Source organism: Xiphophorus maculatus, chromosome 13, assembly GCF_002775205.1.
Source record: "Xiphophorus maculatus strain JP 163 A chromosome 13, X_maculatus-5.0-male, whole genome shotgun sequence".
NCBI lineage: Eukaryota > Metazoa > Chordata > Actinopteri > Cyprinodontiformes > Poeciliidae > Xiphophorus > Xiphophorus maculatus.
The window spans coordinates 16,436,519-16,452,413 of record NC_036455.1 but is presented as its reverse complement, the minus strand read 5'-3'; the positions used below and the strand labels follow the sequence as shown (position 1 = coordinate 16,452,413).

At 39.9% G+C, this 15,895-nt stretch overlaps 2 protein-coding genes across 2 annotated transcripts; one reads left to right on the top strand and one right to left on the bottom strand.

Moving 5' to 3' along the window:
- Window positions 1-3,649: 3,649 nt before the first annotated feature.
- LOC102236362 (probable histone deacetylase 1-B) lies at window positions 3,650-11,519 on the top strand. Its single transcript, XM_005812450.2, has 12 exons — window positions 3,650-3,754; window positions 5,606-5,718; window positions 6,915-7,032; window positions 7,121-7,195; window positions 7,343-7,481; window positions 8,757-8,898; window positions 8,985-9,077; window positions 9,159-9,267; window positions 9,346-9,726; window positions 9,807-9,962; window positions 10,359-10,404; window positions 10,740-11,519. The coding sequence occupies exons 1-12, from the start codon at window positions 3,706-3,708 to the stop codon at window positions 10,765-10,767; spliced, it is 1,449 nt and encodes a 482-aa protein (XP_005812507.1). The 5' UTR covers window positions 3,650-3,705; the 3' UTR covers window positions 10,768-11,519.
- A 621-nt stretch (window positions 11,520-12,140) lies between these two features.
- On the bottom strand, window positions 12,141-15,208 carry eif3i (eukaryotic translation initiation factor 3 subunit I). Its single transcript, XM_005812449.2, has 11 exons — window positions 15,095-15,208; window positions 14,726-14,818; window positions 14,553-14,640; window positions 14,375-14,440; window positions 14,049-14,198; window positions 13,338-13,465; window positions 13,009-13,119; window positions 12,838-12,927; window positions 12,687-12,760; window positions 12,489-12,581; window positions 12,141-12,399 (listed from the first exon to the last, which is right to left on the bottom strand). The coding sequence occupies exons 1-11, from the start codon at window positions 15,095-15,097 to the stop codon at window positions 12,318-12,320; spliced, it is 978 nt and encodes a 325-aa protein (XP_005812506.1). The 5' UTR covers window positions 15,098-15,208; the 3' UTR covers window positions 12,141-12,317.
- Between the last annotated feature and the right edge of the window lie 687 nt (window positions 15,209-15,895).

Here is a 15,895-nt window from a genome sequence, read left to right as displayed (position 1 = left end):
TTTTTTTCATTTTTACCTACTAAAGAGCATAATATGCCTTTTCTTTCTTTTATGACATGAAATAAAGTTTAAAAAAAAGGGAAATGTTTGTCTAATTCTGTTATTCTCAAACATGTACTTACTATTTAGGTAGCCTTTTTAGGAAATACTGTTTTTTGTTTTTAACTCTTCATGGCTACTTTTTACTTTTACTTGAGTAAAAACATGATGAAGTAAACTTATCCCTCCAATTTGTGGTGACCTCTGCAGGTCCCACACGTCACATGTTGTGACAGGCTAAACAGATAAATAAGGATGTGAATTTTGTGTTGCTCTAGCGTATTTGGTTCCATTTAACTTCCATTTATCTTAGTTCAAAGTGCATTTATTCCCTTGCAGTGAATAGCGAAGGCTTCACCACTGATGCTGTTAGCTCCACTGACCTCTTGACCCCCTGTGTTTGTCCTCCCCTGCTCTGCGTTCAGCATCGCGCCCCCCTCTTCACATCGATGGTTTTCGGCCAGCAGTCCTCCTGAAAACGGAGAGCTGAGCGCGGCGCTCCGACTCCGGCTCAACTGACCCATTTCATGTGATATGATGTGCTGAGATCGCAGCCGCATTCAAATCCAGCCTCCGTAATGAATGAAAGGAGGAATTTTGGAAGCTGGAGCTCCCGCTTGACTTCTCTGTGTTTCTCACATTCAGATAAAAGGAAGTCTTTTTGTTTCTTTTTATTAAAATCTTCAGGCAAATAACCGGCTGACTTAACCATCCATCTCTCTCTCTCTCTCTGTAGGAGGCAGTGTGCTGTAAATAATTCATAGCTGCTCCAATCTGAGCCCGTTTACTGTGCTTTGTCTCTTCTACGCATAACTGTTTCATTTGCAGAGTGTGATCTGTGTGAGGCCGTCACTTTGTCCGTGCTTTTATTTCTCAGACAGCAGGCACACGTTTGGAAGTTGGGTCGTACACGCATGGGCCTGTACTGCCACCTATCGTCTGGAATACAAGGTTCTGTAGCACAAGTTGGATTGGTTGTCATTTTCTTTTAAGGAATATACAGAAATATTATTAAGTCATCTCAATTGGGTGGGAATTTGATGGGAATCTCCTGTTCCGGTTTTCCCTCACCAAGCTGCCATTTTTATTTTTTGCTCAAGTTCTGCACCGGTGGCAACATGAGTCTGTTTGTCACTGTGGTGACGTGGTTTCCGTTCCGTACGACAGCGTATTAGGGTCTTTCTAAATATAAAAAAAAAAAAAATCTCAAAAGTTTCCTACAAAAAAACATGGAAATTTCTGAGTTTGAAAAGTAGAAAATTTGCTTGAAACCCCCCCCACCCTTAAAATCGTTTGATTATTCGCAGAAATTTTCAAGGAAAAATGACAACATTTTTGAGTTTGAGAAGTCGAAATTTGCCAGAAAGCAACTCAAAAATTTTCTGGGAAAAAAGTTTGAGGTTTTTTTTTTTTGCAAACTTTTGACTTTTCAGACTCAAGTTTTTTCTGGAAATTTTCTGAGATTTTTTTGGTGGAAATTTACTCATCCTTTTTTTTTGTTTTCTCTACCTACAATGACCCTAAGAGTACACTACCATAGTTCCAAGACTTTAGGCTGTAGCTGTAGTTTTACAGTTGACCTTTGTTTGTTAGCACCTCCTCTGTTTCATTTGAAAAGTCTGGTCCCTTTCAAAAATCCCTCTGAAAAGTGTTTCTCTCCTGACAGCGCAATTGTGCATAATTCTATTTGGACAAGATTTTGGGAACTTAAATAAGGAAAATTGAACTTGAATTTTAAAATTGAAATGAATGTTATTTTCTCCCACAATATGCTTGAATAGGTTTGCCAGTATTTATTTAATTTTAAGGCCAAACTGGGGTTAAAAGAAAAAAAAAAATCAGAAAACTGTGTCACACTTTTATATTCAGCCCCATTTGAATATGAAATGACTGTATTAGTTTAGTCGCTTTTTCTTTATTTTACTTTTTTTTTTTGTTTTATTTTGTCTTTGGCATTGTGTTTTTATTTCTCTTTTTTTTACTTGTGTATTGACAGGTTCAAAATGACAACAACAAAATAAATTATTCCACTTGTGTGAGAAGATGTAATTGTTTCTGAGCTGGACTAACACTTCCAGATTTTCAGGATCCTGACTATGTAACGATGTGTGGCTCCATTTAATAACTTAGATACAGTTTTTTTTCCATTAATTTTGCATTTGTAGTAAAAAACAAACAAACAAAAAACAATGTTCAGAAATATTAGTCAAACTCTAAATCAGGGGGGCCCAAAGTCGGTCCTCGCATGTTTTAGTTCTCTCCCTGGTGGAAGTAACAACCTTTTCTTCTTTTTAGGCCATCTAACAGCCATCATTTGGTCCAGGTGCTTTAAACCAGGGAGAGAACTAAAACATGCAGGAGTCAGCCCTCGAGGACCGACTTTGGGCACCACTGCTCTAAACATTCGACCTCTGTCTTGGAGGTTCTGGTCTTGGCCTTGCAGGATTTCAGTCCTGGCAAAATGGCCCTTAATGCACAACATCAATTAAAAAACAATAGATTACTTCTGAACGGAGCCCCGTGCCGAAAGAAAAACGGCGAGCGACTGAGGGCCACTGCGCGTAACGGGAACCCTGTAAATTCTAGACACTAACAGGTACCATAGAATTGCACAAAAATCCGTGAGGGACGGTGGAGTCCCAGCTCGAAATTCCGTGAAAGAGGTATACGGAGCCTTGTGCCAGAAGCCCATTAAAATGCTGTCTACATCGTTTTAAACTGTGTGATTGTGAGCGTGAGTGGGAATAAAAATAGCAATAGGTATTTTGTTCCATATAACACAGTAGGAGTGCAACAGGTAAACCTTCTATGGATGCAAACTTGACTAAAAATCCACCTGTTTAGGATTGTATTTGAAACGTAATCGATTACATATTCATTGATGGAACTTGACTTAATGTCGTGTTTTGATTGTTGATTCTATGTTGCATTGTGTTTCTGTGTTTGATATGATGTAAAGCACTTTGAAATGCCTTGCTGCTGAAATGTGCTATACAAATAAGATTTTATTTGATTGATTGATTGAAGGGAATTTGTTGCAGAAACAACAATACACACCAAAGGTTTCAGATTTTTCTTCATTTTTTTTTGCAAACCATTGCATTGCTCAGTGTTGGTCTGTAAAATAAAACCCTGATAGAATAGAATAGAATAGAATAGAATAGAATAGAATAGAATTACTTTATTCATCCAGCAGGGAAATTATTTTGCAGTTACAGCAGCATAGAGACAAGACACACAACAACCACCACAGAGTAGCAATTGTAGACAAAATAAAAATAAAAATAAAATATAACATGCTGTCAATATAAAAAGCAGCTTAGAGCAGTCCTTGCAAAGATTCAAAACATGATGATGATGAATTATATCAAAGTTTGAAAAGGCTTAATAGGCATAAATACTTTTTGAAAATGACTGAGAACTGTAAAATTATATCAGTAAAAGATGGTTTACTGAAGGCGTTTTGGAGAAATATTCAAGATCATTAAAGGTGGAGACCCATTATTTAGTCTGGAGCTGATTCCTCGGTGGTCCTCGGTTTGTATTCCGGCTCCGCCCAGTGAGGCGGGTAAGCTGCTGTGATTGGCTGAGAGGAGCTCCGCGCGACCTCCCCCGTAGAACTGAGAACCCGGTAAGCGGGCGAACCAGTGGGGTAACTGGTGTAAAATGGCGCTGTCTCAAGGAACAAAGAAAAAAGTTTGCTATTATTATGACGGTAAATACTTCACTTGGACCTTTTACTCGCTCTCATTTTCAAATGTCCTTTACCGCGTGTGAAACTTCGGGGTTTTATTTTTCCTGTGTCAGGGTTTTAAGTGTTGCAGCGCGGTCCAGCTCCGAAGCCGGTGTTGGGGAGCTAACGTTAGCTTGCTAACTAGCTTGTTTTAGCCGTGCTAGCTATTAGCCCGAATTCCGGACCCAGTACATTGTTGTCTCTTCGGCTTCATTTTTGGTCACTCAATATTAAAACAACTTTTCATAAATTATTAAAGCCTCCTATGGGGGTTGTATTTGTGCATTAGAACTATAATAACAAATGGGGACATGAAGCTATGCGGTGATAATCGCACAGTGTTCCTCCAACTCGCTAACAACTTCCGAGAAGTGAGGAAGGATGCACTCTGCTGCTTTAATTCGCTTCATCTTCCGAAAGGATTTGGGGGAGGATTAAACCATATACTATATACTTTTACGGGGAATAAGTATCGTTTAAACACTGCCTGTCATTGAACTATTGCGTTTGCGCTATTTCAAACTGTAAATGAACCCCGCCAGCGTTACATTTGCGCTGACGACTGCAGTTTTGTCCTGTTTGTGATTGATCGTTTGAAGCCAGTTTATTTTTATTTTTTATTTAAAATAAGCGGAAAAGCCCTGTTCGTACCGAAACATCTGATCGTTACTTCCGTCTTCCCATTGTGTCGCGTGAACTCATAATTCGGGACGCTCATGAATAATTAAATGGATCTCATTTGGATGCGCATTTTAATGCTGCCGTGCACGTAAGATACCCATTTCCTGTGTTGTTCGAGATCTGCACGATAAATCGAATCAGGATTGCGATATCGGTATCACAGTAGCCAGAATCCTAGTGGATTTGTTTCAAGAGGCGGCATGGATTCACTATGCTTAGCTGGAAAGTATTTTGGACATTACAGAACTTTCACTAATGCAGGCACCTTTGGTTTCCATACCTTTTTTTTGTGATTGGAAATACTTGTAAAGAGTTATCTTTTTTCAGCCAGCTGACGGAAGAAAGGTCAGCTGGCTGCTGGCTGGCTTTTGGATTACTTTTATTCACAGCCTCAAAAGAGCAAAAAACAAACAAACCCGTTCTTCTGTATATTTTGGTATGTAATAAGGATTGTAATCACCCAAAGTATGATGTAAAACCTTTTATCTGATTTGAAACCCAAAATTTTTTCAAAACTTGGTATACGTTGATTTGGATACTTCATGATGTTCAGTATCTAAAAATGTTAATTATGTTTCTTTACAGTACAGTGAGTAAAATATAAAATAAAACACCAACTCATTAAAGGTTCTATTAGGCAGATATGAATTGATTGATGGGTTTGTCTCTAACAAATTTTGCTAGACGATAAATTGTCCCAGAAATCATTGTGATAAACGATAATATTGTTGTTTTTTAGGCCATTTTCAAGTAATATAATGGTATTACTTTACCATTATGATGCAAAGAATAATGATGCAATGATCAATAAACTTTAAATACTAATGAACATTTAACACTGTAACTGGAAGGCATTTAAAATATCCAAAATAAATGAACACAACCTCAGAAACAACACATAAAATCACTGAGGTCTCTGTAAGCAAAATTGTCCTTTAAAACGGAGCTATTTGGGAACAAAGAACTAGACTGAAGACTTTGTCATCCAGTTTTTGGTAGAAACAGAGAAAGGAGAAAAATGATAGTTCATTTTAGTTTATCATTATTAGATTTATTGCAACAGGCGTAGTTGCCAAAAAAAAATATGTGAAGCTTCTCTCTTAGCTTCAGAACGTTGGATGCTGACCGACCTACTCGGTTTATCTCCTGCAGGTGACGTGGGGAACTATTACTACGGTCAAGGCCATCCCATGAAGCCCCACAGGATCCGCATGACGCACAACCTCCTCCTCAACTACGGACTCTACAGGAAAATGGAGATCTATGTGAGTCAAACAGAACAGAACCATCCCCAGTTTCATCGCTCGTCTGTACTGTACAACTAAAACTTTAAAGTTTTGATCAGAATTTGATCAGAAAAATCTTTCTAAGATACCTTTTCAGCAGCCATATTATATTTGAGGAATTTCTTCCAATTTCTTTTTGTTTTATTTTAGAGTACAAATGTAACGCTCCAATAAGACATACTTTCTTTTTCCTACCAACTAGACATTTAACATAATTAACTTATGCAATTAATTTGGATTCTAAAAGCTGTTTACAAAGAGAAGTGGCTGCTTGCATCGTCCCATTTTATTTGTGGATCTATTACATTAGTCTTTAATACAAAATCCTTTCTTTTACTCATTTGTTTTAGATTTGTTTTTACACTTGATTAGCTGTCAATGTCCAATAGAACGAGAGCAAAGGAATGCTTGGATGGAATATTTGGTTAAATAAAACATTAATATCTTTTTTTTATTGTATATATTTACACTATTTTTAACTAGTTTTCTTTTTTTATTATTTTGTTTATTTTTAGAGTCTTGCAACAAAATTTGGTCAATACATATACACTTTAAGTGTCCAGTTGAAAGACAGTCTATTTTCTCTATATTATGATTAAACAAAGTCAATAATTTATTTGACTTTTCTGTTAGTTTTTAATTTCTTTTGTGCCTATTTCTGATACAGATTTAAGCTACTAAATTAAGCTGATTTATGCTAAAGCTAAAGGAGGTAGTTGAGGTCTTTGATTTGATGGAACAGTAAGGAGGATTGAAGTTAATTGGATTCTGTATCGTCAGTGTAATGTTAAATAAATACTGCAACCAGTGGTTTTTAACTGATGATGGAAAAAGCAGGTCTGGATTCACAAAGAACAGAAAACAATATTTGTTGTCATTGTAACTATGAAATTTGGGCACAATTCTTTAGATACTTAAAAACAGACTATAAAATAATCACTTGTATCGCATTTGTCCCTTGATAAAAGTTAACCTAAAGCTGTGCTAAATTATAGACATAAAACTAAGTCACTGCTTCAGACAGCTCAAACATTTTCTGATACTGACTTGAATCACAAACCAAAACGTTCTGTGGTTTCTATCCGTCATGGTACTACTGTTTTTTAACAGATACCTTCCATACATTTTCAGGACTGTATGAATCTTTATTAAATTTGTTTTTATTTATCTTTCAGAGGCCGCACAAAGCCAGTGCTGAAGAGATGACCAAGTACCACAGCGACGACTACATCAAGTTTCTGAGGTCTATCCGTCCAGACAACATGTCTGAGTACAGCAAACAGATGCAGAGATGTGCGTCCGGTTTTCTTCTCCACCATCTCCTGCTGCTCGCCTCACATTCACTCACAGTCAGATTCTCCATTTTCTTCTTCTCTTACAGTTAATGTCGGAGAGGACTGTCCAGTTTTTGACGGTCTGTTTGAGTTTTGCCAGCTCTCGACAGGTGGCTCAGTCGGTAAGTTATCTATCTTAGATGATCCGTCTTCTTCTCTAAAGCACAGAATAGTCTTAAGTATCATTTCCAGCTTGATTTGCAGATCGCTATGCTGAGCGGACGGAGGTTTTTACCTCAGATCTGGATCCAACTCTGTTTTTGTTTCAGCTGGAGCAGTGAAGCTGAACAAGCAGCAGACGGACATCGCCATCAACTGGGCTGGTGGACTCCACCACGCCAAGAAGTCTGAGGCGTCCGGCTTCTGCTACGTCAACGACATCGTCCTCGCCATCCTGGAGCTGCTGAAGTAAGTCCAACACCTCACTGCAGCTTCTAGCTGCTTCTGTTTGTCATATCGTGTCAAGTCGGATACCAATCCAGAAACACAGCTGAATTGACTTACAACATTTCTTTTTTAAAATAAATGTACTGAATTACAAATTGATTTGATTACTCTGCACCAGTACAGCACTTAAATACACCAATAGCTTCACAACTTTGGTTAAACATGTAAAAACAACTTTAATTTGTTCAGTCAGTTCAGTTAGTAGTAGAGCAGCCAGTGTAAACAAGTGTTCAGGTTTCAGTTTGTGGTAGAAACCTGAACATTTAAACACATCATGGTAGTGGCAGCATCATGTCCATCATGATTGAAAGCAGTCAGGTTTGACAAGAAGAAGCATGGAGCTAAAAACATTCCTGGGGTAAAAACTGCTAAAAAAAATAATTGCAAAAAATAATTGAGACTATAGGTTTGGGTCAAAGCATGTTCATGTGTTAATGGCCCAGTCAAAGTCCAGACTTAAATCCAACTGAGACTCTTTGGCAATAGTTGAAGACTGAGGTTAAAAGTTGATCTTGAGCTGCTTTGCAAACCAAAATGACAGTTTTGTGGCACTAATGGTTTGTCAAACGCATCGAATCCCAATAAAATAAAGTTGTTAGAGTTTCTGTCAGATTTGTGTTGTAATCTGACACTGTGAAACTTTAGGTTACTTGTTTTGGTGGAAGATGGAGGCCTGCAAGGACAATTTTACCTGGTGCTTGAAATTTCTTAAATTTAATTGAGGCGTTTTCAAGGTTTGGAAAGTCCTTGATTTCTGTATAAAGTCAGAGAAAGTGCTTGATGTCCAAACTGCACAGTTTTGTAATAAAGTGCAATCTAATGTTTAATTAAAAGAAGAGATTTGGAAAATGTTATTTACAGTTGAAACTAATAAAAAGACAAAAAATGTTCTCACTATCTGAAGTTAAATCAGGCTAAACTTTTATTGCTTTAAATCAGTTAGAATCACCAAAATTATTTCTTATTGCTAAATGCCACTTTCTTTCTATATTGTGTTGCGTATAAAGATAATTTACCTAAAAAGATTGATTTGGATTATTTAAATGTATTGAATAGTATTCATAATGGCTCAATGCCTCACTGATCATATTAGATCATCTTAGATTTAAAAACTGTTTACACTCACCTCAAACCTACAAGCAGCAGGAAGGGTTTGAACTTTTACAAAGCTCCAGATTAGTCACTTCTTTGTGTGAAGTTGGAGCAGCATTTACCTGAACCCTGTACTCCCTCCAGATACCACCAGAGGGTGCTCTACATAGACATCGACATCCACCATGGCGACGGCGTTGAGGAGGCCTTCTACACCACAGACAGGGTCATGACCGTTTCCTTCCACAAATACGGGGAATACTTCCCCGGCACTGGAGATCTGAGGGTGTGTTTCAGAGCGTTTCTCCTGGAAAACATTTCAACACGTTAAAGAAGTCATGAATATTAATCCAACCATTTCAACGTGTGCAGGACATCGGAGCAGGAAAAGGCAAGTACTATGCCGTAAACTACCCTCTGAGAGACGGCATCGACGATGAGTCTTATGAAGCCATCTTCAAACCTGTGAGTTGTTTTGTGTGTTTAATGCCTCTTAATTCCTCAAATCAAGTTCACATGTTTGATTAAACGTTGTTTTTGTGTTAGATTATGGCTAAAGTCATGGAGATGTACCAGCCCAGTGCTGTGGTTCTGCAGTGTGGAGCAGATTCTCTTTCTGGAGACCGACTGGGCTGCTTCAACCTCACCATCAAAGGTAAGACAGCGTCTCAAAATCACGCTGACTTCCTTTGACACGTTAGAAATTCAACTGTGTGCGCGTCTCCTCGTAAAGGCCATGCCAAGTGCGTGGAGTACATCAAAAGCTTCAACCTACCTCTGCTGATGCTGGGCGGAGGCGGCTACACCATCCGCAACGTCGCCCGCTGCTGGACCTTTGAGACGGCCGTGGCCCTGGACTCATCCATCCCCAACGAGTTGCCCTACAACGATTACTTTGAATACTTCGGGCCCGACTTCAAGCTGCACATCAGCCCCTCCAACATGACCAACCAGAACACCAACGAGTATCTGGAGAAGATCAAGCAGCGGCTCTTCGAGAACCTGCGCATGCTGCCTCACGCACCCGGAGTCCAAATGCAGGCCATCCCCGAGGACGCCCCACACGCCGACAGCGGAGACGAGGACGAGGAGGACCCCGACAAACGCGTCTCCAGTAAGAGAACACAGACACACACACACACACAAGCGTTGGATTAGTTCGTTAGGGGGCGCTGATGAGGATCTGTGTTGCAGTCCGGGCCCACGACAAGAGGATAGCCTGTGAGGAAGAGTTCTCAGACTCTGAGGACGAGGCCGAGGGGCAAGGTGGCGGCCGCAGGAACGCAGCCAATCACAAAAAGGCAAAGAGAGTGAAGAAGGAGGAAGAGAAGGAAGGAGAGGAAAAGAAAGGTAAGAGCATTACTTTCTAGTAATGCACGATATAAACAGTTGAACTAATAGAAATTTGGCCTGGGATAAAGACCTGTAGTTTAGCGGCTAACCGCAGCAATGCTTGATGATGATGTAACCATGTGGAGAGTCAGACTGATGAGCTTTAAAGAACAGCGATGAATGTTTGGATAAAAACAAGCTAGTATGTAGGCAACTTATTGCAGTGATGAATATATATCAATATAGTGACTGGACAATGTTCGTCTTCACCACTGGCTCATTTCATTTCTGTTACTAATCCATGCGATTCGACCTTTTAAACTCCTTTTAAACTAAATTTGAGTTGGTGAAACCTGCAGAAACTCTCAGTGGTTTTGGTCTGGACTCTGAGATAACATTCTGTTTGTTTTCTAGAAGTGAAAGAGGAAGAGAAAGAGGAGGAGAAGATGGACACATCTGGGTAAGAACCAGAGTTAAAGCTTCTCCATCTGGGCGGCTTTACATGTTCCTGACAGACTTCATAATCCATTTCATTTATGATTTCGGTTGTGTGCGCCTTTTGTTTCCTTATCATTTTTGGTTGAGTTTTATTTTAGATATTATTTGATCATGTGGTGACATGGATGTACTTTTCAGTAGGTCACATTTCTGCACTAAAAATCTCGTTTTATTGCTCTCTTGACTTTCTGATTTTGTTTTGAACTAGCTGTAGGCCAAAATTATGAAACTGAACCAAAAATAAACACATAACTATATCCCAATATGTGATGTCTAATCAATATGTTTGTGTTTCAGACCAAAAGAGGAGATAAAGACAACTTGAAGTGATCCTGAGGGAGACGTGTCCGTCCTGTTGTCCTCAGCCCAGATTCCTGTTTTTCTCCTGCAACCAGAGGATTTTTGTATTCCTGTTTTCCTTCGTTCCTGCAGACAAACCTGCTTTCCATTGTTTACATGAGTTGAGCAGCAGGTGGATGGGATGGAGGTCAACCCCACCCACCTGCCAACCACTGTATGAGATGTAAAATTCCCTCCAACCCCTGTGAGCTCTTTGTGGACATCAGGTTTGCTGTGATAAGAAAACTATTTCCATGCTGGGATTTCTGATTAAAGCCTGTCTGTGGGGCCTTCCTGTTTGGGTTTTTATTTGTAAGTATTTATGAAGCATCAAAAACCCGCCATAGGCAAGCAGCTCCACCTTACCGCATACTCATCAGTGAATGCATGCGTCATCTCACCTTCAGCATGTATATATTTCTTAGTCTCTGCCCTCCACCAGTCCTGACTCTCTGCTCATTAAGTTATTTTCAATCATGAATCCGGTCGGCTCATCCTCCCAGGATTATCTGCTCTGTGAACCCGTTTACCTTCCTGTGCTGTTTTTATGTTTGCGAGTGAATGGGGCCCTCTCCAGAGGATGATGTTGCTGAGCAAATGACTTTAGAGATTTTGTATCATTTTACAGAAATGTAGAGAAAGCCAGTGAAGGGCTTTCAAAGTGTGGCTGGAGTTGTATCCTTGTGAAATGTGCATTATCATATCTTTGTCATACAAAAATAAAGAAAACTGATTCAATTGTTTTGTGTATATGCTCACAATTACAAATATAGTAATAATAGTTGCATAAGAATGTAAGAGCACATTGCCATGTGGTGACATGAAAGGCAGAAAATGTTTATTTTTTTAGGAGTAACTACACCTGAAACTCGTGGAATGGGCGTAAATATTGAATATATGCTACAAAAATAATTTCTGTATCTATTAGTTTTGCCACAAATTCAAACATCTTTTCTGAGTTTTTTCTTTTCTCTCTTCAGCCCTTCAAACATTTACGATTTTCATTTGCTATTGGTAGTGTGCTGCAATTGTTATATTGGTCCCTGTAACGGCAATTTCCTGTTTCGGCAAAAATGACAAATTTAAGAGTTGGGTCTTCAAATAACTTGTTCCATGTTTACTGTTTTCCCCTGACATGCTTCCTTAACTACTGGTTGTTAGGTTATATTTTAATGCTGCCACAACCTAATGTTGCTCACTGTGGCTCCTAATCCAGCTAATAGCTAAATAATCTATGTATGTTACTGATTTACATTCTTATTAAATCTTCAATTTTAAAGAAACCAAAATTAATGTTTATACATGTACCACTGGTGACAACAAAACACCGAACCAAAACATTAAAAATCAGCCAAACCATCCTTTCCTTGACCTTATTTTATTGAGAAGATTTGGAGTTTACAAGTTAAATGTGATTACTGCTGGCAAATGTTAAAAAGTTTATAATTATAGTTCAGTACAAAGCACTGGAGACGAGTGATATTTTCCTTTGATGGATCTGGATTGAGTCTGATGTTAGCTGAATGGGTTGCTTGGTTACGCCTCCAGCTCAAAGTCAAAGTAGTGTGGGTCAAAGTAATGAATTCGTACGTATCCGTCTTCTCCTCCACTGCTGTAACTGTAGCAACAGGAACATCAAGCAGTTTGTTACTGGGTTGGCTCTTGTTCTTCTGTATTTTTAGAAAAATAATTAAAATCAGTTTGTACCTCTTGCCGTCGGGATGGAACGCCACACAGTTGATGGGGCCAAAATGACCTTTGACCCTCCCAAACTCCTCCTCGTATGCAGCATGGAAAAACCTAAGTGCAGGAAATTACACATATAAAAAAATAACTCCTTCAAAATATAAAATGTCGTCCTTCTATCGACCTTAAACATGAAAATAACTCCAGACTTCCTCTCACCTCGCCTCAAACTTGCCGATCCTAGTGGAGGTTGTGGTGACGTCCATGGCTTCCTGCCCTCCTCCCATCACCACCTTCACAAAACGCTTATTCAGACACATCGCCATGACAACAAGGAGATTGACCGTAGTCCATAAGAGTCATGTCTTACGTGGTCCATTATAGGAGAGATGGCAGCAGAGTTTACAGGCCTGTCTGTCCTGAATGTCTTGATGTGATCCAGAGAATTGGAGTCAAACAGCTAACAGGACAACAGAGACTTAGTGTTTAAATGTAAACGCTTATTAACTAACGTGTTTAAACGTATTAATGCGAGTCTCACTTTAGAGGTGTTGTCCTTGGAGGCAGTGATCACCATGGTGAGATCGACGGATGACTGGATGTCATTGATCTGCCTGGTGTGCTCCTTCGCCTTCTTCAGAATTTCACCAGACTGGAAAAGATCACAGCCCAGTTAGGACAAACCACATCTACACTAGCCATTTTTCCCCTTCTTTTTTCTCTCTATTGTAAGTTTTATCCAAAAAAAAATATATATATATATATATTGTGATATACGTCATTACTGCCACAAATCACAGTCGTGATATGACTTTTATGGCGTATCTACGGTGGTGGGCAGAGCCTGTTGAAGTTGTGTTAGCATCGAACCTTCGCACTGAACTGGTTGATCTCTCCGTTCTCGTGGCCTGCGATGACGAACTCCCCCAGAGGCCCCCACACCGCGCTGGTTATCTTGCACTCACTGCAGGGAACGGACAGGTACGGATTGTTGTCCTCTGCAGACACACAAGTAGAAACGGTGGAAATTGTAAATGATTTAAAAGTTTATTAAAAACCTGGATTCTTTCTCAGCGGTAAATATGGGACAATAACCTTTTTTTATTTTAAGCAACATCAGTCTGGGAGCTTGGTATAAAGAAATGACGCTCCGATTGTTTTTTTTGTTGTTGTTTTGATAACGATCACATGGATATTAGTAGCATTTATCCTACTAAATGGACAAACTGGCAAGCACAATGCAGCAAGAGGACGACTGAAAAACCTATCAGTTACAATATTAAACAAATTGAAAACAGCAAGGTGAAATTACACAGAAAATCAAATAAATCTCACAACACTGTCTGTATCAAATAATGTCAGGAAAATAAGAAACAAAGTCAAACGCAGGTAGCATTTAAATGAACAAACCCAAATTACGTAGTGAAAACTGCCTGAGAACATGGTTCACTTTAATAGTCTCCGGCTTCCTGCATTCCTTCAGAATGCAAATAATGTATAAATATCCTTAGCTCTGACATGTGTATGTCAGATTCTCCCTGAGGGCTGAGTTTGAAAACATAACCGTGCGTTTATCTGTACCCATCTGCTGTGGATCTCTCAGGTCAAAGAAGTTCAGGAAGCACTGGTAGCCCATCTGCTTGTCTGTGGAGAACATGATGATGTTGCCGCTGAAGTCGAAGCCGCACGTCCTGACGGCCGAGTTGGTGTTGAGCAGAGCCAACTGTTTACCTGCGGGGAAACAGGCAGGGTGTTGTAAAAGTTACCATACCTTTACTTTTCTCTCATTTTTGGGCGGGGGGTGTGTGTGTGTGTGGAGAAATAACCAGAGAAGACGTCACACTCCTCTAGGGTTTCCTTATGTTAGCTTTTAGCAACCAGGAGGAAACCTAGCCTCGCTAGCTTACCGGTCTCACAATCCCACAGGCGACAGCTGTTGTCCGCTGATCCCGTCAACACATTCTTGGTGTCCCCTGATGAGAGGTTAAGAAAGCAACACTGAACGTCACATCCTGCTTACAGCCATAACATGATCCATCAGAGCCCATAGAGGCGTAGGAGTAGGTCCTGATGATGGAAGGATACAGTCGCAGTCAACACACCACACCGCTCCAGTGTGTCCATTATAGGTGCCGAGCCGTTCTCCGTTCACAGAGTACCAAACGTTGGCTACCTGGAGTGGAACGTCACGTGAGATGAAGCAGCTGTAGCCCAAAAGTTACGGATGTTGCACGAACTCAACACAAGTCTGGACTCACCGTGTCTTTGGCTACGGAGAACAGCAGGTCTCCTTCTCTGTTGTACTTTATCTGAGTGATGGACCTCTCATGGCCCTGCAGTAGAATGGGTTTCTGGGAACACACAACTCTCGGGTTAGCATAAGAGCTAGCCTTTTACCACAGGGTGTGTATTGAAGCTAGATAAGGTTAATTTAGCTCAACAAAACCGCTAAGCTACAGCGCGATCTCCTATTGCCCAACTATAATTACTCCTACTGGCAGCTAATATCCTACGTAGCTAGCGTCAAAGCTAAGCTAATGCTAGCCGAACTAACGCTGGCAGATACAGAACGAGAAAATAAACAAGACACTAAGTGTCGGAATATGTTTCCTAGTAAATATACTCACCATTTTTGCCAGCTAAACGCTGTCAGTCTGCTCGGTTTATTCACTACGCGTCACGTCAACAGAGAAAAGATGAACACTCGTGTGTGAGGCGCCGGAGCCGCGGCGGAAAAGGAAATAGACGTCACTCTCGTGTCAGAAAGCAACGTGGCGCGCCCCCTATCGTTAACACGTGTTAGCGCAACATTAGGTGTATCAGGGGGAGCAAGTGAACCAAACCCAGGCTTTAGTCCTCGATGTAGTTGTCGATGGTTCAATTCCCATTTGCTCCATGTCCCTCTACGGCTACGTCCTTCTTCCTGTCAAGTTGGACGAATAAAGGCCACTAAAGTGGCAAAAAAAATAATCTTTTTATATGTCGTACTGTTGTTTACGTACATATTAATTATTGTGTGGAGATCTGGGGAATTTTTTTACAAACCTGTCTACCTGCTTCAGAGGAAAGACGCAGGATTGGGAATTCCAATTCAGTCAGTTTTAAAAACATCAACTAGGCATCGATTAACTCAAACATACACTGCTCTTTTATTGAACAAGAAAAATATACAGGGCCAGATAAAAGTACTGCAAAAAAGACAAAAGGAAACATCTTTGGTTCCTTCTTATGCCCAAATGAAGTGGATAACGATGAATGCGTCCTTGTGGGATGACGGAAGAAAGGAAGCTTAGACATTTCTGGTTTAGTTGTCACCACTTTACCATAGCTACATATTCATAGTCATTAGTCATACAGGTGAGAAACTGGCATGTTAGTGAGTGAAACATTTCAGAAGTAAAAGAAAAAAAACATTACTCCATTTCCCC

Bases quoted from the DNA above. Each gene is read 5' to 3' on its own strand.
- LOC102236362 (XM_005812450.2), top strand. From the start codon at position 3,706: ATGGCGCTGTCTCAAGGAACAAAGAAAAAAGTTTGCTATTATTATGAC. The intron at 8,899-8,984 runs GTGTGTTTCAGA...CAACGTGTGCAG, and splicing joins CCGGCACTGGAGATCTGAGG to GACATCGGAGCAGGAAAAGG. The intron at 10,405-10,739 runs GTAAGAACCAGA...TTTGTGTTTCAG, and splicing joins GAGAAGATGGACACATCTGG to ACCAAAAGAGGAGATAAAGA.
- eif3i (XM_005812449.2), bottom strand. The intron at 13,120-13,337 runs GTTCGATGCTAA...GATCTTTTCCAG, and splicing joins TCAACCAGTTCAGTGCGAAG to TCTGGTGAAATTCTGAAGAA. The intron at 12,582-12,686 runs GTGAGAGGAAGT...TCCTGCACTTAG, and splicing joins ATCGGCAAGTTTGAGGCGAG to GTTTTTCCATGCTGCATACG.